Here is a 27,756-nt window from a genome sequence, read left to right on the forward strand (position 1 = left end):
TGAGATCAAGGTGATTGCCACACACAAAGACTTTGAGCAGATTAATGAAGCTGGAAAATTCAAGAAGCAATAATCGAGTAAAGATTTTGCTAAGAGTTTGTCATTAATATTTTATATAAGTCAAGATGACCATTAATGTGGATTATATGATTGTATGAGCTTGTGTGATATTTTTCAAAACATATTGGGAAAACAACGTTCAATGAGAAACCTTGGAGAGCAGAGTAAGCTCCTACGAGGAAAATAGAGTCGAACCACTATACATATTGGTGTACTCTCTCTCTCTCTCTCACCCATTAGTTATTGTATGTGTGGGTAATCGTTTCTTAGTGTAGTTTATCGCTAATTCTTGTTGGTAGAGATTAATTACATAAGTGTAGATTTTGTTAGAATTGAAACCTATTTGTGTTTTAGTGCTGATTATAATCTGCAAACTCTGGTGTTAGAATCCTATAGAAAAATGAATTTTGTAAAGAACACTTCTTGTGAAACTTTGCAATTTATCAATTCAATATAGTTTGTAACATTTTGTTATTGTCTATGAAGAATCTAAAGATAATTGTGGTGTAGTATAATTGCATTTGTGATTCCTTCTAAAATAAGCACAATGTCTTTTTTTTGCAAATTGCTTCCCGCAACGCAAACTTTAAATTTCATTTTCAAAACCTTGAGAATCACCCAACACATAGACATTAACAAGTATGATGTAAATACTTTTAACTTGATAAATTCAAGGGACAACCCTGAATAAAGAAAGAGGTCGGCCATGGCGTGCAACACTAGTATGGATGGGGACAACAAGGAGCAATCACATCACTTGGTAAATTTTTCCTTTTATTGCATATGTAAAACTCACCTTTCATTATAAATGTAATACCCTTTTTCTTAATGAATGAATAAAGCTTCATTAAATTTTCATCCTTATAATCTTAAAGAATAATCATGAATCAAAGGTGCTGTCACAAAATGTTGTAGGTGTACAATTAAAGCAATTAAAACCCCCAAGACAAATGGCTCAGGGATAATGTCGCATACATCGCAAGCGTACGACCAAAGAAATAAAAGTCCCGCAGTCAAAGTCACATTGATAAAAACAACATACCACAAGGTAGATAATCCAAAGGCTAGATGGATGAGATACCAACTCTTGGATGAACACGGTCCCTAGAGACGTCCTACAAAACTTCCAGGTGAAACCTCAAACATTGGAAAATTTCTAGAGAAACAAACTCGGGGAACTAAAACAACATCATAATAGGTAAAAATAATGGTAAGTAAGCATAATAATAAAATGCCAAGAAGCAAAAACCATGAAATTTATTTACAACAAACATTACATCGGATAGATTCAAATCGAACACAAAAAATAAATAAATAGGCAACACCAAAGAAAAAGGAAGTTTCTTGCATTACTCATCCAATATGACTTTCCTATCCTCCTTTGAAGCAAATTCCACCAACAAGCATGTCTCCATGAACAGTTTCTTTTGGTTCCTCAACACTTTCTTCGAAGGAGCAACACTGTCAACATAAGGCTACCAATTTCCTCTTCATATAAGTTTCTTCTAGGATATGCCATCTAATTTACAAACATAAGATCCAACATCTGCCATTAAATGGCTTTGACACTAGAACTTGGAGAATTTGTATGAAAATTTATAAAGCACCACCGACGGTCAGGATATCAATAACATTCAAAAGCCCTAGGACTAGAAGGAATTATTAATTTTAGACGTAGGGACACATGTTGAAATGTACATGCAAAGTGCTGCTAATCACGAGGGAGACATTTGATGCTTATAATCCCAAATACATCAATACCCCATCAAGGCTCTTCATTTTCTTCTTCTAGAGGTCGGACTTAAGACGAACTCGACAAAGCCTCAATTCTACGAGGTATAAATATGGGCTTAAGGGAAACTATTCCGAGCCGTTTGCAAGGCCCTCGAAGGATACCCAATAACAAGTGTTGAACAAGAATGTACACGAAACAAGTGCACTCTCATCCTTATCGAGGAAATACTATCACGTCTTTCGTCACATCTCTCGCCATTTGATATAATTGAACAACAACCCGCACAGAGCCATGAATCACATGCAGACGGTTTTTAACTCCTCGTACTATGTAAAGACTGCACTGTGTCATTTTAGGTATTCAATTCATTCACACTCTCAATTTACTTTTCACTCATCCACTTAATTGGGTGTTGGAGTGCTAACCTTATAAGTTCACCCCCTCTCCACCCCATCATATGTCTGATCCCCCGCACCAAAGGTCTGATCCAATATGTTTGAGCTTCATTTCATTTCATCACTTAATCATTTATCTTTGGTTCCTTAGCGGTATGGATGGCAATTGGATCCATTTCTAGTGGGTATCCGCAAAAAATTACCCATAACGGATAGGATAGAAATCCACAAAATGGGTAGGGGCATGAGCACAGACAATTATTCACGAAAATAAGCGGGTATAAGCACGAGTAAGGATACTTTAGTACCCACCCCGCCTCATACCCTCACAATATATATTTATTTATTTCTATTATTATATACGCACGCATATGCTTATCACTATTAAACTTGTACGTATTTTAATATAACTGTGTGTTTAATTTTTACTCAACAATAACATCCTTTTGTTTTTTTTATGTTATTAAAAACTTAAAATAAAATGATAAATTAGAATTGATCAAACTTTTTATTAGAAATATGGATAAACGAGTGATGGGATTAGAATTCGGTGCCTTTAGAGTGGGAAAGGCACCGTGCCTTTGGGCAAATTAAATTCGTCCGATGAATCAAACCATCCATAACAAGCAACATTTTTCAGAAGAAAAAAAGGTAAACATGTTGTGCATACAACGGAAAAAGACATTGTCACTATTCGCCATTGCATACCTTCGACTAGGGGTGTTCGCGGTTCATAAACTGCATTGAACTGAACCATATAAATAATGTAATTCAGTTTTGGATAATCACATTAATAAAAGTTCAGTTAACTGATAAAACAGTTCTAGTTCAGATATAAACCAATTTAAACTAGCTTGCATATATAAATTGGTTTAAAATCAATTTGTAATTACAAACCAGTTTTATATTATAAATTGAATCAATTTACTTTAAAATTTTATTTCAAATTACGCGTTTTTGAGATTATAGATTACAACAGTCATCAACTTTGCAAAATCCACTAAACCAATTTTTTGGAATCTCATTAAGTTTTGAAAATTTTATATTTATTTATTTAATTAATATAATGTTTATAGTTTATAGTATTAAATAATCACACGGTACAGTAAATTTCATCTGATTGGAGACGCTAGATTTTCTTGCTTATAGACAAACTTTACCGATTACTTAATATATTGAGATTATGAAATTATTAATAAATTATCAAGCTTCTTGAAATTGATTAATGACAATAATAATAAAAATAAAAATAAAACATTGTTTTTATTCATAGGTTCGTTAAAGAAAATCAAATATATATATATATATATATATATATATATATATATATATATATATATATATATATATATATATATATATATATATATATATATTAACACCCCACACATAACTGACTAGTATATTATGCATGAAACGTTAAAACTGATACCGAGTATATACAAAAGCCAAGATACAAGAAGATCCATATCAAAATACAACATGAGATTTTTCATTAAATCATATAAAACATGTGTCTCCAATGGATTTGCACAGCGGAAATGAGAGCTAACAAGGTCTTCGAGCCACCACCACTTTTGTTCTTCAATCCAAACCTACTATCAATCAGACGCTTCTAAACTGAACCTGAAAAAATATAAGATGATTGGGGTGAGATTACTAAATCTCAGTGAGTCCTCCTATCTTATGAGTTCGCTCAGTTCTATAAGGTACATGCAATCAACGGATTCTCCGAGAATTCAGATTTTCCCCACATTGAAAGTCCCTTAACTAACCAATGGGATCAATAAACAATCATAAGTACTAGTTTCCTCCAGAATAGGTCTTTCGGGTTTACCTGCCTGCCTCCTGTCGGGCGCGACCCTCGAGGTCAAGTCTTCCGGGTTTACCTGCCTTTCTGCTCTCGAAAGCTGTCATCAATTACATAAACAAGTATGCAAACCCATACCCATGTACGGGGAATCCAGAAGCGCGTTAATACCACCACTAGGTTACAAACCCACCCTCAATGGGTTACCTCTCATGCCTTATCGTCAAGAGACTTGTACAAGCACACTACAAGAATGATTAGACGGGTTCGCACAAGCCTAAATAGCCGTGAGATGACCTTAGCCTAATTGGTGTCATAGTCCCATTAACCATCTTCACGCACGTGTGTTAACGCCGAGTACAACACGCCATCTTGACACATGGGCCCATCGGGCGAAAGCCTAATGCTTAGTCTACTTGACTTCACTAGAGGTTAGTTACCTGTTATGTGTTAGCCGATATGGCCTCATAACCCCACCATACCGAGCACGCAACTATGTTAACTCCAAGTGGGAAAAGCCACGCGATCCTCACAAGCACACTGCAATGGTAGCTCAGGTGTGTGCCTCTTTTGATCCACAATCAAGGTGTCCCATGGACGACCCATTGACCATAAGGTCCGAGTCATAACCTAGTACATGGTCCACTTCGATTCAAGCATACACAAGTATGACAAGCGTCGAATCACACAATACAATCAATCCTAAATGTTTAACCGAAACAACGGGCATCAACAAACATTCATGTTTCATCACATGATTGTATTTCATTTTCAAGCATAAATAAGTAATCAAGGACAATTGAGTTAATATACTTAATACTATGCATAACACACATTCATGAGTAATTGGATAAAATTCTGAAATTGCATACTATAGAACACCGCATATAGTCTACAAGTGCACATTATTAGTCGGGGAGGAGTCCGGTTTTGACTACGGGACCAACCACTGAAGTGAAGAAAACAGAATTTCTACATCCAGCAGCACCCGCTAAGAGACCTGAGTCCGCTTAGCGGGCTCGCGATTCCTGGAATTTACAAACAGTGCTCGCTTAGCGAAATGAGGTCCGCTTAGCGAACCTGCGAATTCTACTAAAAATGCAGAAAACATCAGACCTGCATTGGGGTGTTCTTACCCCTCCAAATCACCTGCATTCGATGAGTTAAGGAAAATACAACCAGTACACGACATGAACAACTAACAATTTATCACATAGACATGTTCATCATTATGGATTCATGGATTGTCACTCAAACCCCAAACCCCAAACATGAAATTCCCCATAATTTCCCCAAAGTCTCTAACTAAGGACTCTCCTTAGACTTAATGGATGTTAGAATGATATTCTTGCTGCCATGGAACTTCCTTCTTGACAAAAACTTCACCTTCAAGCTCACCAAACCTGTAACCCCTTCTTCTTCAAATTCAGCATGGATTCACTAACTTTGAACTCGTTTATCTCCTTCAATAAAACACTTCCTAAAGCGAATTAGTATATTAAATCAAAGGAAATTTCGTGTAGAATCCTAATCTTCGAGAATTACCTGAATCGGAGTTGTGAGAAGAAAGTTATGACTGATTTAGTGTAGGCTATTCATGAGTTGCGAAAATGGTCTTTGTCCATGAGTTCTCCATCTCTTCCTATTTGTTTCCAACTCTCTTTCTCATAAAATTCTGATCTAGTATGACAATACTAAGCCCATGCAATTAAATGTTCAAAGTCCCTTTTATCCTTCAACTAAGTGGTATTTACACTCTTGTCATTCCTTTAGTTTCTAACCAATATCTTTCTATTCCAACTAACCTTTCTTAATTTAGAATTAACTATAATTCCTTCTTAACACTTCATATATGCATATGTAACCATGATTAGATAATTAGGAATGTTAGATTATAGAAGCCAAACCTTCTTTCAACAAAGGTAAGTTTGCTACAACGAACTGCCAGCGAAGCTCCGATTCGCTACAATTAATTTTTTTATCTAAATTGCTTAAAATATATATGATTCAATTAATTATATCTTTGTACACCTCTACTTCGATCACTTGCATGCCAAACAACACTCAACACCCACAGAACAAAGTTTAGAAGTAAATAGAAAACAAGATAAAACATTTTTTGGTTCCATCTTTTATGTCTATGTTCATGCTATTCCTCAAATAATTACTCCACCCACCTACACACAGAGTGTGATTCCATTTTCATGTTCAACTTCAACCATAGCTCTTCGTTTGTTTAGCATTCAAATAATTTTCTTTTGGGTTTTATATTTTTTATTTTACACTAAAAAATTTGATGGATGTGTAAATTTTTTCTGAACCATTTGATTCATCAGACGGATTAGATTGGTTCAAATGTATGATATCTTTCCTTCTCTAAAGGTAATGATATGTGTATGAATATTTAAATACTCATAGAAAACAAATGAAATACATAAATAAATGTTAGTGCTCATGATAGATATAAATTTAAATACATTTTTTTTTTCAAACCACATGTACGTAGACAAGAGTTGAGATCTTCTCTATTTATTAAAAGAAATGGAAAATGTCATTATTAAAGTTTTGAAATATAATATATTTATATTATTTATAAATATGACATATATTTTGTATACTTTAATATTTATACCATACAAATATTGATAATGACACTATCCATTTCCTCGAAGAAATTGAGAGGATCTCAACTTATGTGGGCAATATTATCTTCGTTCAAACACAATAATTTAAAAGGAAAAAAAGTTTAAAAAGGAAAAAAAATTTTAAGAAGCGAAGAAAACAGAGGTGTCATGAATATTATGTCTTTCAACATCCGTGGGTGTGGCATTTCAATGAAGCGAAGGCGATTAAGACAGATGATTAAACAAGGTCAAGCTGATATGGTATTTATTCAGGAAACGAAAACAATGAATGTAAAGGAGTTGTTTATAGCTAGTCTTTGGGGCAACGAAACAGTGGAATGGACGGCTAAAGATTCAAACGGGGCATCGGGTGGGATAATCACCATGTGGAAGAAGGACGTTATCATCCCCATATTCAGTTTCAAAACAGAAGGTTCACTGGGCTTATGTGCAAGCTATAAGGGCCAGGTATGCTACTTCGTGAATGTATACTCTTCCTGTTCCTTAGATTTGAAAAGAAAGCTGTGGGCTGAATTGTTGGCTCTAAAGAGTAGATTTGGGGAGGGGTGGTGGTGTTTGGGTGGGGATTTTAATACAACAAGGGATAAGAAGTAAAGAATAGGGAATATGATGGGGTTCAGAAGCTCTGATATGGCTGACTTTAACGAATTCATCGACCTCATGGAAGTAACTGATGTTCCATCAATGGTACTAGAGTTGAAGGGGTGGAGGCTATTCGTGGTGAGATCCTAAGAGTTTTTAAAAACCGCTTCGAGGAACCTATTAAAGTCAGACCAGAGTTATGTGGGCTGGAGGTTAAGTGTATTTCACAAGATGACAATAACTTCTTAGTCTCTGCCTTTTCTCGGGAGGAAGTGAGGGCGGCTGTTTGGGATTCTAATGGTGAGAAAAGCCCCGGTCCAGATGGTTTCAATTTCAGATTCATTCAAGAATGTTGGCACTTTCTCGAGGACGACATATTTAAGTTTGCTGTGGAATTCCACAATTCAGCAACTCTGCCAAAGGCCATTACAGCATCGTTTCTAGCCCTTATTCCTAAAAATTTCAATCCTCAGTGTCTTGGTGAATACCGGCCAATATGCCTTGTGGGTTGTCTGTACAAGATTCTTTCTAAAATACTGGCAAACAGAATTAAAAAGGTTTTGGGCTCGATTATCTCATCTTCCCAGTCGGCATTTGTTCCTGGCAGACAAATTTTAGATGGTGTGCTTGCTCTAAATGAAGTTATCGACCACGCAAAGAAGGAGAAGAAAGAGTGTTTCATTTTTAAGGCAGATTTCCAGCAGGCGTACGATTGTGTGAACTGGGACTTTCTGAGATCTTTGCTTGTGAGGTTCGGATTTGACAGTAAGTGGTGTGATTGGATGGACGCGTGCATCTTCAAAAGCTCCATGTCAATTCTCGTCAACGGTTATCCAACACCAAATTTTTGGGCGGAGCGAGGCCTCAGACAGGGTGACCCACTTTCACCTTTTCTTTTCACTTTGGTGGCTGAAATCCTGGCTGGATTGGTTAATAAGGCGGCTGCACTTGGGAGATTCAAAGGATACAAAGTTAGCGAAGAATTGAGCGTTAAGATTCTGCAATTCGCTGACGACACGGTTATTCTGGGGAGTGGCAGCTGGGATAACCTAAGAAGCATTAAATCCATATTCAGGGGCTTTGAATTAATATCGGGGATGAAGGTGAATTTTTTCAAGAGCAAGATTTTTGGGGTGAACATTAGTGAGGAATTCATGGAGGGAGCATCTCAATTCTTATGTTGCTGTAGGGATGAGCTTCCCTTTAAATTTTTGGGCATCACAGTAGGTTCCAATCCAAGAAGATGTGACTCGTGGATTCAGGTGGTCCGTTCTCTCAAAAGTAAACTGTCAAATTGGAAGGCGCAGTTTTTATCTATAGGTGGCAGAGTAACATTATTGAATTCTGTCCTATCAAGCATCCCTGTTTACACAATGTCCTTTTATCGAGCGCCGGTTAGAATCATCAAGGAGATTATTCAAATCCAGAGTAGATTCCTATGGGGTGGTAATGAAGACAAAAAATGTATCAGTTGGGTTAGCTGGGACAATATATGTAAACCGAAGGCGGAAGGGGGTCTTGGCATCAAACACATTGGAGCTTTCAATAAAGCTCTGCTATGTAAGTGGAAATGGCGGGTTCTTAGCGAAGAAGGAACTTTATGGAAAGATATTTTGGTTACAAGATATGGTGATGTGACAAAGGCTGTGCTGTTGGGTTCTGACTATAAGGCAAACAGAAAGGCTTCAACATGGTGGAAAGACCTCATGGTGATTAGCAAGGAAAAAACTAACATGTTTGACTGTTTTGCAGGTAGCTTAACTTGTAGCCTTGGCAAAGGCAATTCGATATTATTCTGGATCAGTCGGTGGCTCGGTTGGATACCTCTAAAAGATTGTTTCCCCACTCTATTCAGTCTGTCACAAGCTCCATTTGGAAAGGTGATCGATATGGGGGATTGGTCGGCGGAGGAGTGGATGTGGGATTTTCGGATAGAAGCAGACGCAATCCTTGAAAATCCGGTGGCAGCATCGGAAGCTCTAGAGTTGTTGGAACTATTAACAATCCACAAACCGTTGGTGGATGAAGAGGACTCGTTCAAGTGGTGGCCTAATCCAGACGGTTTGTTTTCTGTTAAAAGTGGTTATTCTTTGATGCGCAACAAACAGTTGGAGACTGTGACAGATGACATGTCGCTTTGGGCTTTAAATCATTTTTGGCTCTCAAACGTCCCGTCAAAGCTGAAAATTTTCGGATGGAGATTTGTCCTCAATCGTCTTCCAACGAAGGAGCAGTTGGTAAAGAGAAACATCATACACAACGAAGCCGATAAGGTATGTCCTTTTTGTGAAGCTGCGGGTGAAGATCGAGAACACCTTTTCTTTCTGTGCAACTTTTCGAGGAGGATATGGCTGTGCATTTCTGTGTGGTTAGATGTAAAGGGGCTGGATGGTCGACATGGGCTTAATCACTTCGAGTTTTTCTGCACTGCTATTGATAGGAGGGTTAGACAGAAACAGGTTTCTCTGTTTTGGTTAGCCACTTTGTGGTCTGTTTGGTTGGCTAGAAATAACCTTTTATACAAGGGTATGCCGGCTGTGTTAGATGATATAGTAGACAATATTAAGATGGTGTCTTGGTCTTGGTTTTCCATTGGCAACAAGGGGGTAAAATGTCCCTTGTGGTACAACTGGTTCCATGCACCTTTAGATTGTTTTTCTGCTTACTGAATGTATTTCTATTGAGTACTGTTGGTACTCTTTTATAATACATACCTTCTGCTTATCAATAAAAAACTCTCTCACTTATCTTTCAAATTCCAAAAACACAATTATTAATATACTCTTTCTATTTTTCTTTTATAAACAAATTTTGATATTTTAGATTTATTTAATAAATAATATATTTGAATTATATAAATTAAATATATTAATTTTATTTAATAAATTTAAAAAATTAAAATTTATTTATAAAAAAGAATAAAAGGAATATTTATCAACAAGTAATGTTATTTATTTTACCGGAGTGAATTAATAATTTTATAAAAACTTATTCCAAAAATATAATGGTAAAATTCCCCCAATTCAATAAGCAAATAAAAGGGAAAGAAAGGACACTGAATACATTTTTTAAAGATTTTTTCTTTACCCACCTCCCTATGGGGGTCATCCCCAGCGAAAAACCTATTTTACCCTGCTTCGGAAATGCATTTCCGAATTTTTTTTTTAAAATTTTTTTTCAAGACTTTGGAAGTGCATTTCCGAAAAAATCCCAAAAATTGAGATTTTGATTAATTCGGAGATGCATCTCCGAAAAAACAAAAAAAAATCTAAAAATCCCAAAAATGAATTTTAGGATATTAATTAATTCATATATCATAAATTTGATATAATTTATGAGTAATGAATAATAATAATTATATATTTTGATATAATTCATATTTTAAAATTTAAAATAATTTTAATTAAAAAAATTAAAGTAATTTATATATTTATAATAATTATTTTGTATTTACAAAAAAAATTAAAAAAATGAGTGTTTTAATTTATATATTTATATAATAATTATAATAATTATTATATATTTATAAAAATTATTATATATTTATAGATTTATATAATAATTATTATATATTAATTATAAATATATTTATATATTTATATAATAATTATGAAAATGAGTATTTTAATTTATAATAATTATTATATATTTATATATTATATATTTATATATTTCACTTACAAAATTAATAATTATTATTATATATTTATATATTTCTATTCTGATTCATAATTAAAAATGAGTTATAATTTTTTATTTAGTTTAAAAAAATTAAAAAAAGATTTTGTCTTAATTTTATTTAATGAATAAATTTTATATTTAATTCTATATAATTCAAAAGTTACAAATTAAAATGTTTTTGATTTATATAAGTTAGTAAAATAATTTTTGACTTTAAAATTGTTTAGGAAATTTTGATTCACCTTGATTTTATTGATTCACCTTCATTTTGTTGATTCACCTTGATTTTATACGGGTGTTTTCGGAAATGCATCTCCGAAAACTCAAAAAGGGGTGTTTTCGGAAATGCATCTCCGAAAACACCTTTTTTTCGTGTTTTCGGAAGTGCATTTCCGAAAACACCTTTTTTTTCAATAAAAAGTACGTTTTCGGAAATGTATTTCCGAAATAAATGGTATTTTGATAAATTCGCCAGAGATGTTTAAGAAGGTTAGGAGGTGGATAAAGAAATTTCCTTTTAAATGCACATTCAAACTTAGAAGAACTTTATGCAATTCAAACTCAACTTTGAATTGTTTTCATTTAAATAAATTGAGATTACGATTACTATCATCAAAAGGCAAAAGACATTCAACATCAAACTTGGTTTTGTCTTCCTCGATTATGGTTACTAAAATCGTCCAACAAACTGAAAGTAAAACAAGAAAGATTTCTTTGTAAAATATTCTACTTTCCTTGGTCAAGATTTCAAACCACGTGTGACTTTCGTATATTGGACACTAGCTACTAGCATGTAATCAATCACCTTTAGTTGAACAATACACGAACTATTTTTTCATATTTTTTATTTTTATTCTCATAAAAATATTTTCCATTATAATTCTTTTACAAACTAATTAATATACATGTAATTGTAGGGGTTAATATAAAAAAATTAGACATAATTATTGTTTTCTTTTTTATAATCAGTATTCGCTATTGAATCGAGTCAATTCTGACATCAAGTGTTTTCGGTTTAAATAGTACAGTGACATAATTGCGTGAAATATACTATTGAATCGAGTCAATTCTGACATCAAGTATTTTCAGTCTAAATAGTGCGTGACATAATTGCGTGAAATATGATTGATAGATCATTAAAAATGAAGTCAAAAAATAGAAATAAATTTGGGATGAAAAGTCAAGAAGGAAGACTGGTGGAAGACTTGTAGTAATTGTAATTGTGGGATCCATGAACTTTCAAAATTGGTTACGTCAACCAACAAATAAGAAGCTTCCCTGTGATGCCCTCAATGACGTCGTTTGCTAGGTGTAATGAGGCAACTAAATGTTGAGTTGTCACGTCCTCTCCATTTTGCCATTATATTGGGTTCTAATTGCAAGTTTACCCCCTCCTGATTTTCGCTCTTTTCATTTTGCAATCTATTTATTTTTGCTGGTAACTTTTTTCTTTTTTTCTTTTGATAAGTAACATTATATATGAGTACAGAGCCGTCTTAAATTTTTTGGAGGCCCTGTGTAGGTTAGCTATAGTTTATCTATGAAAAAATAAATAGAGGCCCTGTTTAATCAAGATTAATTTGACAAATAATTTATGAAATTCTATTTACCGGTAGTTTAACCTTAAAAATTTTGAGGCCCTAAGCAGTAGCCCGTCTTGCACGCCCTCAAAGACGGCCTTGTATGAGTATTAGGGGTGTATTCAAACTCAAATACAATGAAGAACCATTTTTTTTTAAAAGAAGCTTCCATATAAAGAAGGAAAAAATACAAAAAGGATAGGGGGAATCATCAACCAAAATTTATCAGGTAGTAACAAAACTTAAAGAATGACATGTCTAACCTATATTCTTTACATTAACAAATCTAAAGAATGACATGTCTAACCTATTATTTAGGTTGAAAAATCAAGAATCATCTAAACGTCAACTTACAACATCTTGTATATGAGAAAATTAAGAGGACATTTACACCATCCATATAAATTAGAGTTTTAGTTTTTTTAGATATTTTAATCCTTTTAATTTGAGATAAAATTTTAATAACATAACACGAAACTATGATAATATGTTTTTACCACATTTACTCAATTTGAATTCATGCCATTTTTATTAATAATTCAAAACTTGTTCTTCCCAATGTTTTACAAAACGGAACACACCTTAAATCAGTAAAATTTTCGATTTAAGGTTTAATTGATTCTTAAAATTTAATAAATTAATTACACTAAGTTAAATTTCGTAAAAATGTCATACACATTCATTTGTCTACAATAAAATAAATATTTTAAAACTTCATTACAAATTTAATACAACAAGATCAATGATACATATAATAAAATAACATAATTGTACACCTAATTTCAACTTCATTTAAGAATAATTTGAATAAATTATAAAATTATAATAAAATAAATAAACTTCAAATCAAAATTAAAATAATAAAACATAATACCTAAATTAAAAGTCAAATAATTAGAACATCTAAATTAAACAGGATTGAATTATTGAAAATAAGCAAAACAATATACTTAATTAATGAGCAATAGTAAGCGACTGTGAGTTGAACAACAACAAACAAGTCACGATGAAAAACGACAAATATATTGAATTGAGAAACAACCAATATTGAGTTGGACAATGTGGCTATGTTTGAAAGGGACGACGTGATGATGATGAAGTGTGGTTGAAAGAAAAAAACTATAACGGAGTGATAGAACTTAAAAAGTTGTGTTGTGATAGAAAAAAAGAAATTCTTTTTGGTGAATGGGGGAAATATTTTTAATTTGGATATTGACATATTAAACTTTTTAAAAAAAAAAATCCAATTTTATACATTTTACTAAACCAGAAAATTTTACAAAATTGACTTTGATTCTTTGGTTCAAACGGTTTTAGACCGTTCAATCTGGATTTTTCGATTTTATTTTGATTTTTGACCCACTATTGGATTTTTAAGGTTGATCAGATTGGATTCAGCTCCCGTTTTCAGTCCAATCAGTTGAACCGGTCAATTCAATCAAGTTTTTAAAAGATTGTTTCTTTCTCACTTGCTTGACCCGAGCACCATATCACAATTAAGACGAGTTGAAATCAAATTATTGCGGTAGAAAAAGTTAGGGCTAACCCATAATTTGGATAATAAATGGTGAAAACAACAATTGAGACGAAACTAGTTTTAAACTAACTGAGATAAAATTAATGCCGAAGTCAAAATTCAAGAATGTGCTCTCTTCCACAAACAGCTTCGTTGTAGCATATGAAAATTTGATTCAGCCATGAAAGCGTAAAACATTAAGTTTTATATGACACAAGTAACGAACAGAAGAGGAGAAGAGGTGAACGACTTACAACAAGAATTAAGGTTTAACACTATTTAAGTAATTTTTAAATTTTTAATAATAATAAATTTTTTAATCAATGACATAATAATAATTATTAATAAAAATGATTTAGATTTAAATTTGGTAAATGTGACAATGTCACGCCTATTGAGTTATTCTATAGCAAGTATGTTGATGTCTTTGGCTTCTTGGATATATGTGATCTTGAATATTTATATGAAAATTTCTTTAGCCACCTCCCTATGGGGGTCACCCCCAGCGAAAATCCCAAAATACCCCCTGCTTCGGAAATGAACTTCCGAAGCGCTTTTTTTTTAAAAAAATTTCCATAGTTCGGAAGTTCATCTCCGAAAACACCTCATGGGGGTGTCTTCAGAGATAAACTTCCGAAAATACCTCATGGGTGAATTCGGAAGTTTATTTCCGAATTATGCAGAAACTGTGTTTTTTTTTATGTTATTTCTTAAACAGTCTCGCATTTTAATTAAACGCAAACGCCAAATAAAATAAGCAACAGATAAACAGAAAATACTAATACGATAAATAAAATCCAAATAATATATACAAGCCGAACCAAATAGTAATAGTGTGCGCAATATACAATCCGAAAACAAAAAATAAATAAACCCGACCACTACTGGGTGTGCCTAACCCTCTCACCCTGAGCCCTCCTCTGCCGCCTGTACCCCGCCGCACGGCCCGCATCAGTGACGATCGCCTCCATCACGGCGACTGCATCTGGACCGCCCTGAAGAACGACACCCCGATCCAAGGCGTCCCTCCCAAGCATCTCTATCCGCTGGCAGATCGGCAGGAGATCAATGGCGTGGTCATCCTCGGCCTGCTGGTTCTCCAGGATCTCCTCATGTGCTGGCCTAGGAGCTCCGGGAACGTCGGGTCTCAGTAGAGGATGGGACACCCGGTAGAACCATGTGACGTACCCCTCCTCACTGTGCCAGTCCTGTGTGACCCGAGTGAGACGGTACTCCTGCGGTACCACATGATGCTGCCAGTCCTCCCATATGGCAGTGAGCTGCACTCGGGTCACTGTGTCGGGAGCTGCCTCAAAGGGTGACCTGGGTATCCGCTGCACGAATCCGAACTGACGCATGCACCGCTCAGGGAGATACCGGACCATGATGCCGGTCCCGCATGCCAACCAGCCTGAATATAGAGCAATGCCGTCAAAGGGGACAATCTAAGCGTAGTCGACGAACGGCCTCCAGGTGACGTCGTCGTGCATCGTGCGGTCCAACTACAGACGGTATGGTCCCACCGCATCGTTCCCCCTCTGGAGAGCGTATCTGGCGGCCCTGGGCATGGCGTCCACGTACGCAGGATCGATGTGAAAGCCGTGGATGCGGGAGAAGTAGGAGATGATCCAGCTCTGAAACAGAAACACGATAATGTATTAAAAATAAATACGAAACATAAATAAATAAATAGATACGATAATGTATTAAAATAAAACGTACCGTAAGCAGTGTGCAGGATCCGACCAACTGCCTCGTCCTCCAGTTGGAGGCCTCATTCAGCTTCTGGTAGAGATATGCCAGAGTAGCTGCCCCCCAGTTCCACTGGTGAACGGTATCCAGGTCTATGAAGTAGCGGAGGTAGGTCACGTCGACGTACCTGGCACTCTTATCCACAAAGCATGCAGCGCCTACCACATGCATGTACCAGCACCGGAGAGCGCAGCCGCGGTGATACTCTGTGAACAGCTCGTTACCCACACCCTCAGCCTCGGCAGCCGCGTCCAGGTGGTGCTCAAAATAAGTGCTCAGTGTGGTGAACCAGACATGAGGCCCAGAAGTCGTGGCGCACTCATAGTGAGCAACCTCGTGCTCCATGCCCAAGTAGAGCATCATCCACTCAATGGCCTCCACCCTCTGGATCTTGGAGTGGGTCAACAGCGGCCCCCTAATCGGCAGGTGGAGAAGACACTGCACGTCGTGCAAGGTGATCGTCATCTCCCCAACCGGCAAGTGGAAAGAGGACGTCTCCTTGTGCCAGCGCTCCACAAATGCCCCCTGCATGCCGATGCTGATCGTGGTGTACTCCGTCATGCAGAGCCAGCTGAGCCCTGAACCTCGCACATGGTCGTTAAACCACTCAGCTGCTGGTTTAAACAGACCGAAAATCTTGCGGGCGTGGTTGACCATTTTCAGCGGCTCTCTCTCCTATTACAAAAAAAAACAAATAAGCGACATATATTAAATAAGCGGACATATATTAAATAAGCGACAAATAAACGGTTAGATTATAAAAAATGGTGACAAATAAACGGTTAAATTAAAAAAATACCTCTCCCTCCCAGATCCGCCGAGCGACGTGATCGTGGTAGTGAATCAGCACGGAAGTGTCAAAGGGCCCTCCCGGATAGCCATCCTCCTGCTCATCCTCCTCCCCGGCTGGAGGGTCAACATCCGGTACACCCTCCGGCTCGTGGTATGGCACTGACACCTCCTCCTCCTCCTCCTCCTCCTCCTCCTCTCGCTGGCGGGAAGAAGATACCCGAGCCAGCCGACTCCTAGATCCTGAAGCAGATGTACCCTCTCCCACGTCCACGGGAACTCGCACACGGCGTCCCCGGCCCTGCCCTCGTCCCTGGGTCGACGCCAGCTGCGCCGCCGCCCGCTCGCGTCTAGCCGACGCAGTCTGAGACTCTCTCCCCTGTCTGATGCGTGCTGGTTGGCTGCCTGACATGTTCCTGTAAACAATTGAAATCGATTAATATGCGAGACAAAAGAAGAAACAAAAATAATTGAAATTCTAATACAGTTCGGAAGTTCATTTCCGAAAACTGGGATGGAGGTGTTTTCGGAAATGAACTTCCGAAACACCCCTGCGATGGAGTTTTCTGCAACTCCCATGGCAGACCCCAAAACCAAACATCAAACCTATGTCTACACATTCTAAACATCCTAAATATCAGTATAAACCTAACCTAATACATTTTTTGCTATTTGTAAACACCCTAATATACATTTTAATCATAGATCTTAAAATCAAAATGCTTACCGATTGAATGGATTTGAGGACTTTTGAATGTAATAGAGCAAGTAGTTGGAGCCTTTGAGGTAGCTTGGAACTGGTTTGCACAAAAATCTCTTGGGGTGTGAGTTTGGAAGAAGATTAGGGTAAATGATTAGGGGGAGGGGGCTGTTTTGCTTAATCTGCAAAACGCGCAGTATTTCGGAAATGAACTTCCGAAATGGTGTTTTCGGAAGTGCATTTCCGAAATAAGTCAATTTTTTTATAAAAAAAAGGCGCTTTCGGAGATGCATCTCCGAAAACACCTTTTTCTTGCATTTCGGAAGTTCATTTCCGAAGTCAGGGGTATTCTGGGTTTTTCACTAGAGGTGAGCTAGAAGGTTGGGAGGTGGCCAAAGAAATTCTCTATTTATATTCATGGAGGAATCCTCACAGTCTTCTTGGAGCAACAATAATACAACTTTTGTCAAGAACATTTAGTCCAAAGACTAAGGTTTGACATATTGAAAACATATATTAAATTCTTTTCTTGATTTCTTGACTTGTTTGTTGTCTTCAGTGTTCGAGTAAAACAAATCATATATACTCTTGTTGCTTCTTAGCTTATGATACATTTTCAAATCTTTCTTTTATAGCATCTTTGGATTGACTTTTAGAAGATTCAGAATCAATTTTAGAGGTGTAGAATTGATTCTGGGTGATTTTGAGGTGTTTGTTTTATCAAAAGTAGAATTGATTCTGTCTTCAGAATTGATTCTACTTGAAGCTAGAATTTGTAACTTCTACCTCCAGAATTGATTTTTGGATAATTTTTACATTGAAATTTATTGTTCAACTCACTTTTACATAAATGTATCCAAATATAAATCAATTCTCTATTAAAATCAATTCTACCAAACTCAATTATGCTAGAATCAATTCTGTTCACCGTCAGTCCAAACACACCCTTAATCTAAACTTAATTTATTTTGCAAACATGTACATAAAAATATCTTTACACATTACATTAGTACATGTTCAGGAGCATGAAGATCACCAGAAATAACAATTGATTGAAATAAACAATGGATCAATATGATAGAGAATTTAGAAATTGTCTAGAGCAACAATGAGGCAATGCTTCATATTACAAAAAGGGAGATATCTAATCTCCAAACAAAAACTAAGACATTAATTATATGGCTCAATTTGTTTTATGTATATCCATCATTTTAAATATATATGCCACCTTTTTTTTAAACATTAAAATAACTCACAAACATTTTTCAAATTAAGTGCAATATTGTAAATAAGATGAAAAGTGATGGCAAAATAAACATAGTGGAAAAAGGAAAAGGAATTCTACTTTTCTTTGTGTTCCATAAACTTTCCTCTTAGCCACATAATATTCTACTACCCCACATTTGCCAAATTGTCATGCATCTACATATAACACAATTCTATACCCACTTGACACAATCCCCTCAAGCTCACATTCATTCCTCAAAAACCATCACAACACCGAAGCCCCAAAAACAGAAAAACAAACCAATCAAACAAACTCAAACACAAAAACATAACCATGGTTCTATCATCACAATCCCAAACAGAACTCCCCTTAAACGAAAACGATTCACAAGACATGGTAATATACCAAGTCCTAACCGAGGCCAACACTCTAACCAACACATTTCTCCCACAAAGAAACCACCACAATCATCAACCTCTTACTGCCTTAGAGCCCACGAAAGCTATCACCAAGAAGCACTACAGAGGCGTCCGGCGTCGGCCGTGGGGGAAATACGCGGCCGAGATTCGCGACTCGGCTCGTCATGGAACCAGAGTCTGGCTTGGAACTTTTCAAACGGCTGAAGAAGCTGCTATGGCTTATGATAGAGCAGCTTTCGAAATGAGAGGTTCGAAGGCCTTGCTTAATTTTCCAGCTGAAACTGTTGCTGCAGCTTCCATGAAAATGGAGTTTCCTAGTTCTAAACTCAACTTGAATAATCATAATCATAATGATCATTCATCACAAAGTTGAATTCGGTTTTCTTTGTATTTATAATTATAAGATCATAAATATGTTATAAAGGTTCTTGATTTTTTTCCTATCTTTTTGTCATGTTTTTTGTTTTGTTTAATGTTAGTGTTTTTTTTTTTTTTTGTTGTTAATTGTGTCTCTCATGCGTCCTTCCACCTTCTCTGTAAACAAATATCGTATTTTACTGGTGGTTATGCTGGATTTCTCGTAACTGTGATCGAAAAGGAAAGAGATTGAAATTACTTGATGTCAAAACTGATGTAAAATTAAATTAGACAGTTTAGGGAGCATGAAAAAATTAAATGGAAATATTAATGAAAAAAGTTAATTTTAAATAATCTTTAATATATTAGTCACAATAATAACATTATCATGTGTTAATGTATTTCCATTTATTATAAGAGATTATTAAAAATATTAGACTTTCTAGAACGTTGTCTATTTTATGAAGCACACGCATTGAAATTTGACCAAACTTGTCTATAGAATTTAACTCGATAAAAGAAGTAAAATAGTCAAAAAGTGAGATCACGAGTGAGGAAAAATTAGAATAGTTATTGTTTGAAGGAAGAAAAAAGTTGTAAACAATTATTTTTGTGAAGTGATCCACCCCTCCCTCGTGCATTTCTAAGATCGCATTAAGCCGGAGATAGTAGTTACTTATAAGATCCTTTAATAGTGAGCAAAGTCAACTTGGTTGAAAATGAAACAACAATGGCCCAATGGATATTGGATTATAGCTAATATCACATTTAAAGAAGTTGATCCCAATGTGTATTTATAATTAGAGAGCTGCTATGGTGTAACTCAACACCCACCGTATGACATACAGTTAAGAGCAGGCTTAAAGAAGTTTGTTAAGAGAATAGATCAGAAATCCAGATCAAATGTCAAGAACATTCCCTCTGACAACGACAACTCTTATAACTCTAGTAGAAGATCTAAACCTGAAGAGAAGCCCAACCAAGGCAAATGGATTCAGTGCCATGGATGTGAAGGCTATGGACACATTAGAGCTGAATGTCCCACCTACCTTAAGGAGCAAAAGAAAGGGCTATCTGTCACTTGGTCTGATGGAGATTCTGATAGTGAGTCTGAAGAAGAAACTGCAAAAAACATCACATCACTAACAAGTGTACGTGCATCTGATGATGATTCTAGTGAAGAAGAACTAACCTTTGATGAGCTTGCAGCCTCATACAAAGAGCTATGTGTCAGGAGTGCTGAAGTTTGTAAACAAGTGGAGAAGCAAAATAAATAAAGGAGTTGGAAACTGAGAAGAAAGAGCATCTTGCAACATAGACTCACTTAATGGTCAAATTAACATGTTGAACTCCAAGCTTGATTAGATGTCAAAATCTGTCTGAATGCTGATCACTAGAACTGACACCCTGAAAGAAATTCTGCAGGTTGGACAGAGATCAGGAGACATGTCTAGAATAAGATTTGTGGGTAAACCAGACGCCATTTAAGGTCAAATCCTGAAGCTCACATGTCAAACCTGATGTCAAGACCAATGTCACAACATCATGGAAACACAAGCATGAACCAAACAAAGAGGAAATTTCAAAGATGGAGGCGTTACTATTGTGGAAGATTTGGACAAATAAAGCTATTTTGCTTCAGACTATTTGGATATCCTAACAATACTCATCAAGCCAAACTCAAACAGGTTACTCCTATCAAGAATCAACAATGGGTGGCCAAGAGTGTTGCTCTAATAGCTCACACCTCTCTAAAAGTATCAGCCAAAAAAGACTGGTATCTTGATAGTGGCTGTTCAAAACATATGACTGGAATGAAGAACCTCTTGGTGGATATCAAACCTCATTCCACTAAGTATGTGACCCTTGGTGATGGAGCAAAAAGGGAAATCATAGGTGTTGGAAAGTTAAAAGGTCCTGGTGTCCCTAATCTGGATAATGTCTTACTGGTAAAAGGACTGATTGCAAATCTTATTAGTATCAGTCAACTATGTGATCAAGGGTTCAATGTCAGATTCACTAAAGAAGGATGTGTTGTCACCAATGGAGAAAATGAGGAAGTCATGAAGAGATCTAGATCTAAGGATAATTGCTACATATGGGAGCCTAAAACCTCAAATTACTCCTCTGCATGTTCTATGGCCCAAGGAGAAATTGAGGGTAACCATCAAGAAAGACTTGTCAAACCAGAAGTTCCCTTTACCAAGATAAAGAATCCTGTTGAAGAAGTGGATGAATCTGATGATGAGTCTTATGTTGGAGAACTCACCATTAGTGAACTTGTTGCTGGGTTCTCCGAGACTTGCCCAAGGAATGAAAGACTATGTAGAAGATTAGTGGAGTATAAGAATGCTCATGCACTTCTACAAGAAAAAAGAGTAAGTCCCTTATCAAACATTGCTGCCCTGGAGAGAAAGTTGCTAAACACAAGATCTAACAAACATGCAATAATGGGAAGTAATCAAGCAATGAATATCAACAAGTCAAAGGTAAGAGTCATTCCTAACAAGATGAAGCAAAAGATGTCTAATCAAAGGCTCCGACATCTGGAAAAACATCAAGAAAAGGGTACAACTCTCTTAGTCAAGAGATGCCATCAATGTGGCAAGATAGGTCACTTGAGGTCCGCATGTCCTGAACTTCGTCCACCTACCAGAAGGAAGATCTCTCAACAGAAAAATCTGGCCATAATAGAGCCATCTCATCATGAATTGTGTGGTGACATTGAACACTCAAGTTTTGGCTTAAATGAAAAGAATTCCATAGGCAAAACAGGAAGTTCTAAAAGAAGGAGACCTAAACAAGATGAAGGTCCTAGAGAAGAGGAGGTTAACCCTGCTATAAGCAAGAACCCAACAATGAAGATTTGTGTTTTGGAAGAAGCTGAGACTACTATCTCAATATGTTGTGGGAATGTCAAAACAGATGTCTTAACATCTGAATATGCTAAAGAATCAAGTGTGTGCACTGAGATAAAAGGTTCCTCTGGAATTGATAAAGGCTCATCTTTCAGTATTCAAAGTGCTCTCCATAAGGAGATTATAGTTGGGAACCAACTGCCAGAAGCTATTAGAAGATCAAGGGAAACATCTGCAACTACCTGGACTATATGCAACATTGACCTAAAGAAGACAATGGTGGTTCTTATTCATGGCATTTGGACTAGAGACATGAAAAAGGAATTTTATCTGTTCAAGGGAAGTACAACATGGAACGTGATACCAAGGGGGCTACCTATTGATCATGGATTTCATCTAAAGGAGGAGCCACTGACGATAGGCCAAGCTTTAAAAGCCTGGAATGTGAGAGCAGATGCTTCACAAATCAACTTGGGAAATCAAGAAAGCAATAAGAACACGATCTTCCTTGTCACAAATGAGGCTGTAAATCTGATGATTGTTGTGATTCATAAGAAGGGTACGGACATCTCAAATGGATGTGTTCCCATTGAAAACTATCAGACACCTCGGGCGAGCAATGTACATAACTGTGTATCTATCTCCTCTACTGAAGTTGATCACATAACTACAGACAATGACTGGTCTAAATTAGGGTGGATACAAAAAAGTCTTTTGAAGTATAATGTCAAAGAGGATGTCGTAACATTATTTTGCAAAATCATTAAACATCTCTTCACCAAAGATTTTGTGGAGAACAAAGATATTACCTTGAAGCATGTGGCCACTGATCTACAGATTGCTGATTTCTTTACAAAGCCCTCAGATGCAAATCAATTTGAAAAGTTAAAGGGTAGGTTAGACATTTGCCTTCATGAATAATTATAACATTAATTTTATTTGGGGAATATAATTTGGGCTTTTTAATTATTCAGTATTTGAAATATCCCCTAATTGATTACTATATCAAGTTCCCTCTTAATTCTCCATCTCACCAAAAGGCTGTTCTCTACCCTATTGTCTTCAACAACCTAAATTTGCTCTTGAACTGTTCTCTCACTCTCCACAATCATGTCCCAAGAATTGTTCTGAAATACTTCGAGATGTTGCAACAATCAGACTCTTCCTCTCCCAAGAATTTGTCCCCCACGATACTCCTGACCCTGTTCCAAGAACTGAACCGGTTAACCCTAATCAAGTTCTTGATGTTGCTCCGTTAAGAATGATTAGTGCTGATAATATGAAGATCAAGAAATCTCAAACTCCACATGCAAGAAGACCCAGGGAAACTGTTCAAACTGAGGACGCTAATCCTTCCGTGTCTAATTCTTGTGCGAACTTACCCAAGGAAGGATCAAAGTATGTTCACAAAGCAATTACCAAAATTGTTACCCGTATCTTGGATGAACAACATTAGGTCCCTGGGATATCTGTTCCTCTGCAAATTGTGATTCTTGAACCCACTGTTGTACCTAGGGAAAACATCATAGGGAAATCCTCTAATGTTGATGATGCTCACATGGTTGATGATGACGTACACACTTCTGATGGTGGTGTACAAATGACTGAGGAGGAAGAGAGTGATGATGATGTTTATAAAGACAATGACAATGCAGATGTCACTGAGGATGTCAATGACATTGGCAATAATGGTGTTGATGCTGGTACAGGTACTACTACAAGTACAGGTACACATGTTGTGGACCTTGATGACTATTTTGATAATGATGTGGTAGCTGCTATGAACCCTAGCATAGCCAAAAGGCTCATGACTAGGAGGAAAGGTAAAGTTGTTGTACAAAGTTCTTCCAAGAGAAAGGTTGCTTCTAAAAGTCCCTCTGCTGACTATATCAGGAAGAAAAGTACCTCTACACGTCCCGTAAAGAGTAGAGCTGTATCTCAGAGTGTTTCCGTTGGTCCTACCAAATCTTGGAGCAAGGTGATTCCCAAGAAAAGGAAGGCTCAAGCTATAGTTGACACTAACTCTGGTGTTAATGTTGATGTTCAAGACATTCCACTAAGGAAGAAACCAACAACTAGCTAGCTGGCTTCTAGTGTTCCTGAGGTACCCATTGATAATATCTCTTTTCATTATCCTTCCAGTGTCAATAGGTGGAAATATGTTCACCATAATAGGTTAGCTCTTGAAAGGGAGTTGGCTCAGAATGTCCTTGAGAATAAAGAGATCATGGACCTGATTCATGAAGCTGGTCTAATGAAAACTGTTGTTCATTTGCCCAAGTGCTATGAAATTCTGGTAAAAGAGTTCATTGTGAATCTATCAGAAGACTGTGTTGATAGAAAATCAAAGGATTTCAGAAAAGTGTATGTGAGAGGAAAGTGTGTTACCTTCTCCTCAACTGTTATCAACAATTTTCTTGGAAGAACTGATGAAGCCCAACCTGAGCTGGAAGTGTCTGACAACAAAATACGTGAGGTTATCACTACTAAGCAGGTGAAAGCCTGACCCCTAAAAGGAAAAATTTCTGCAAGCAAGCTCAGCATAAAGTATGCAATGCTACACAAGATTGGAGCTGCTAACTGGGTGCCCACAAACCACAAGTCAACTTTTGCTAATGTGTTGGGAAAGTTTATATATGCCGCTGGAACCAAGAAAAAGTTTGACTATGGTACTTACATATTTGATCAGACAATGAAGCATGCTGGGAGTTATAGTGTGAAGGGTCCTATTGCATTTCCATCTATCATATGTGGTATAATTTTGAATCAGTATCCCAATATCCTAAGTGAAAATTATTCTGTTTGCAAGAGAGAAAGTGCTCTATCATTTCACTACAAACTATTTCAAGGAACTCATATTCCTAACATTGTCACAACATCAGCTGGAACATCCAAAGACAACACACCTACAGGTAAAGCTGCTGTGATAGCAATGCTCAGGGAAACATGCAAGGAGCTGGAGTCTAGAAAGCTGACTCTTGAAAAATTAATCAGCCCTCTTTAGATAGAAGAAGGTGTTGAGTTTACTGAGAATGAAGCAAGTCCTGATTCAGATGAAGAAGAAGAGGCCAGTCAAGATGATGGCACAAATGAAGAAGATGGTGTTGGCTCCAGTAGCTCTGAGTCTGAGGACTAGAGTCTTTCTGGTCTTTCATAGTGATTTGTATTTTTAATTCTGGATGATGTTTGTTTCCTTTTAATTCTGGCCTGTACTTAATTGTATATCAAGGTTGCTTTGGCAACATTTCTGACACAAAGGGGGAGTAGTGTATGTCACCCCAGAACAAGTAATGTGTGTGATCAATATTTTTTTAGATGGTGCTATTGAATGAAGTCTAATTTTGCAGTTTATTTCTGTAGTTAGTAGTGTTGATGCATGATGAAAGTATTGATTTATTTGTGTGGTAGTATGAATGATGGTAGTGTAGATGTGCATGGTGATGTGTTTGCTGTCTGGTAGTTGTAGCACTAGTATAGCTATGTAGTGTAGTCATGCATGCAGACTGATGTGGTAGTGTAGCTGTAATGGTAGCTAATCTTGATGAGTGTTTTGTGGTAATGTGTAGTTGTATAAGCTATTCCTGCAGGTGTGGTTGATTGATTGTGTGCTATGTGTTTTTCTGTTGCAAAGATTCTCTGATAATGTGGTGACAGGTTGTTTTAGCCAAAAATTTGCCAAAGGGGGAGTTTGTAGATGCTTTTATATTGGTTGCATTTTGTGGTAAAACATTCCTGTGTGTGTGTGATGTCTTGACTAATTTCATGACACACTATGTGTAGTGTTGTGTAGGATTGTGTGGTTGAGCTAATACAAGTTTTGGTTTGATGTCATGCTCGATGTCATGACATCAGTATCTGACAACAGTAGCTGTTATATTTTAGCTGTTGTGTTTCCTTATTTATCTCAGGTTACAATTTAGGAAACAATATATTTTGTGTTGTATGGTTGGCGCTAAATTATCTCGTTTACAACATATGTGTAAACACCCTGATAATGTGGAAATTAGGTTAACTTGGTTAACCCTAATTTATGTTTGGAAGGCCCAAGGCCCAAGTGCCGCCTATAAGAAGATTGCTAATCCTACTTTCGGAGGCAGAGATTTTTACGTGAAGAGTTGTGTTAGTGTTTACTTGTAATCCAAGCAATTATCACGTTGATGATTGTATTGGAGTAGGGTGTTTTTGAGTTGTAATTTGTTGTGTCACTCTAAGCTTTTAAGCATGAGTGCTGTGTCTCTTGATTGAAGCTTTTAAGCAAGATCAAGATTTGTTTGAAGTGTGTCTTCAATTTGCTTTTCATAGTTTCTGTTTGTTATCACTACTGTGATTGAGAGGGGGGGAGTGAGTAGGGACTCAGGTCTAGCACTAGATTGAAATTGCATTGGGTAGGTCTTAAGTGAAGAGTTGTAAACGGGTAGTTTAGATCTGAATTAATAATGCTTATAGTGGATTTCCTCCCTGGCTTGGTAGCCCCCAAAGTAGGTGTTGTTGTACACCGAACTGGGTAAACAATCATTTGTGTTCTTTACTGTTTTTGTTTACTCTCTGCACAATTTTATAATCAGTTCTAAAGTGGATGTCATAACATCCGATAAGACATCCATCGTGTGCTACTAGAATTTTCACTTTTGTCTTCATCAAAACTAAGTTAAGATGGATGATGAACATATTCTTTACATCATTAATGTGAGGGTTGACTCTGATGGCTCCCCTATTTCTCGTCGTGTACCATTAGGGAAACTAGGAGATTTTACATTCGTAGCAAGCATCTGCCTTGCGTATTTCCTTCGAGAGAAGATACAACTACCTCCACTAGCAAAACCTTCAGCTATGGTGTTAGTATTTGAGATTAGAGTTTTGTCAAGCATCTTCGGAGGAAAATGGAAATAATCAAAATGAGAGATGTGTGGCCCATGTTAATTTTAGCGGGCGCCACTGTAGTGGTCAAAACGTACAGGTGTGCATGTTACCCTTGCAAGGGCAGGGGTATTCAGAGACCTTAATAGGTTTATAAAAATTTGTGATGGTTTGGGTTTGCCCACGACTTCAAGAAGCCCTTACATTGGTTTTATGGTGGTTTTAGAAGACCTACTCCCTTGAGGTGAGAGGCGCTGTATCTCAGTTTAGTGCTTATGTATAAGAGTATAATTAAGATATGTTCTTTTTCCCGTTAAGGGAGAAATATTTATAGATGCTTCGGGCCTTGGGTATCCTTGGGAAAGGTCACCACCCACTCAGAAAATGGTGGATCGTTAAATACCTATTTCATAGGGAGACGTGGATCAGCTATTGACCGAATTCTATTTGTGAAGAGATATTTGTTGACGATGAGTTAATCATACTACTTTTGTATGTTGGTGGTATGTTGATTGTACGACAAAATAGTGAGAAGATCCACAAGTTGAAGAATGAAATGAAGAAGTAATATTTAATGAAATACTTAGGATTGACACATCATATTCTTGGTATGTCCATCCTTCTTGATCGAAAGGAATACAAGTTGCGACAATCAGAAGGAAAATATATCAAAAAGATATCGGAGCGATTTCACATGGAAAAGGTAAAAATAATTTGTTACTATACTCGTTAGTCATTTTTTCTTAGCTCAAAGCAGATTCATATATGTGAAATTGAAAAGGAGGAAATGCA

The 27,756-nt window shown here is 36.5% G+C and overlaps 1 protein-coding gene across 1 annotated transcript; it reads left to right on the forward strand.

Moving 5' to 3' along the window:
* Nucleotides 1-18,661: 18,661 nt before the first annotated feature.
* Nucleotides 18,662-19,487, forward strand: LOC131632547 (pathogenesis-related genes transcriptional activator PTI5-like). The gene has a single exon (XM_058903287.1). The coding sequence runs from the start codon at nucleotides 18,807-18,809 to the stop codon at nucleotides 19,263-19,265; it is 459 nt and encodes a 152-aa protein (XP_058759270.1). The 5' UTR covers nucleotides 18,662-18,806; the 3' UTR covers nucleotides 19,266-19,487.
* Nucleotides 19,488-27,756: the final 8,269 nt, after the last annotated feature.

Source organism: Vicia villosa, unplaced genomic scaffold (genome assembly GCF_029867415.1).
Source record: "Vicia villosa cultivar HV-30 ecotype Madison, WI unplaced genomic scaffold, Vvil1.0 ctg.000960F_1_1_1, whole genome shotgun sequence".
NCBI classification, from domain to species: domain Eukaryota; kingdom Viridiplantae; phylum Streptophyta; class Magnoliopsida; order Fabales; family Fabaceae; genus Vicia; species Vicia villosa.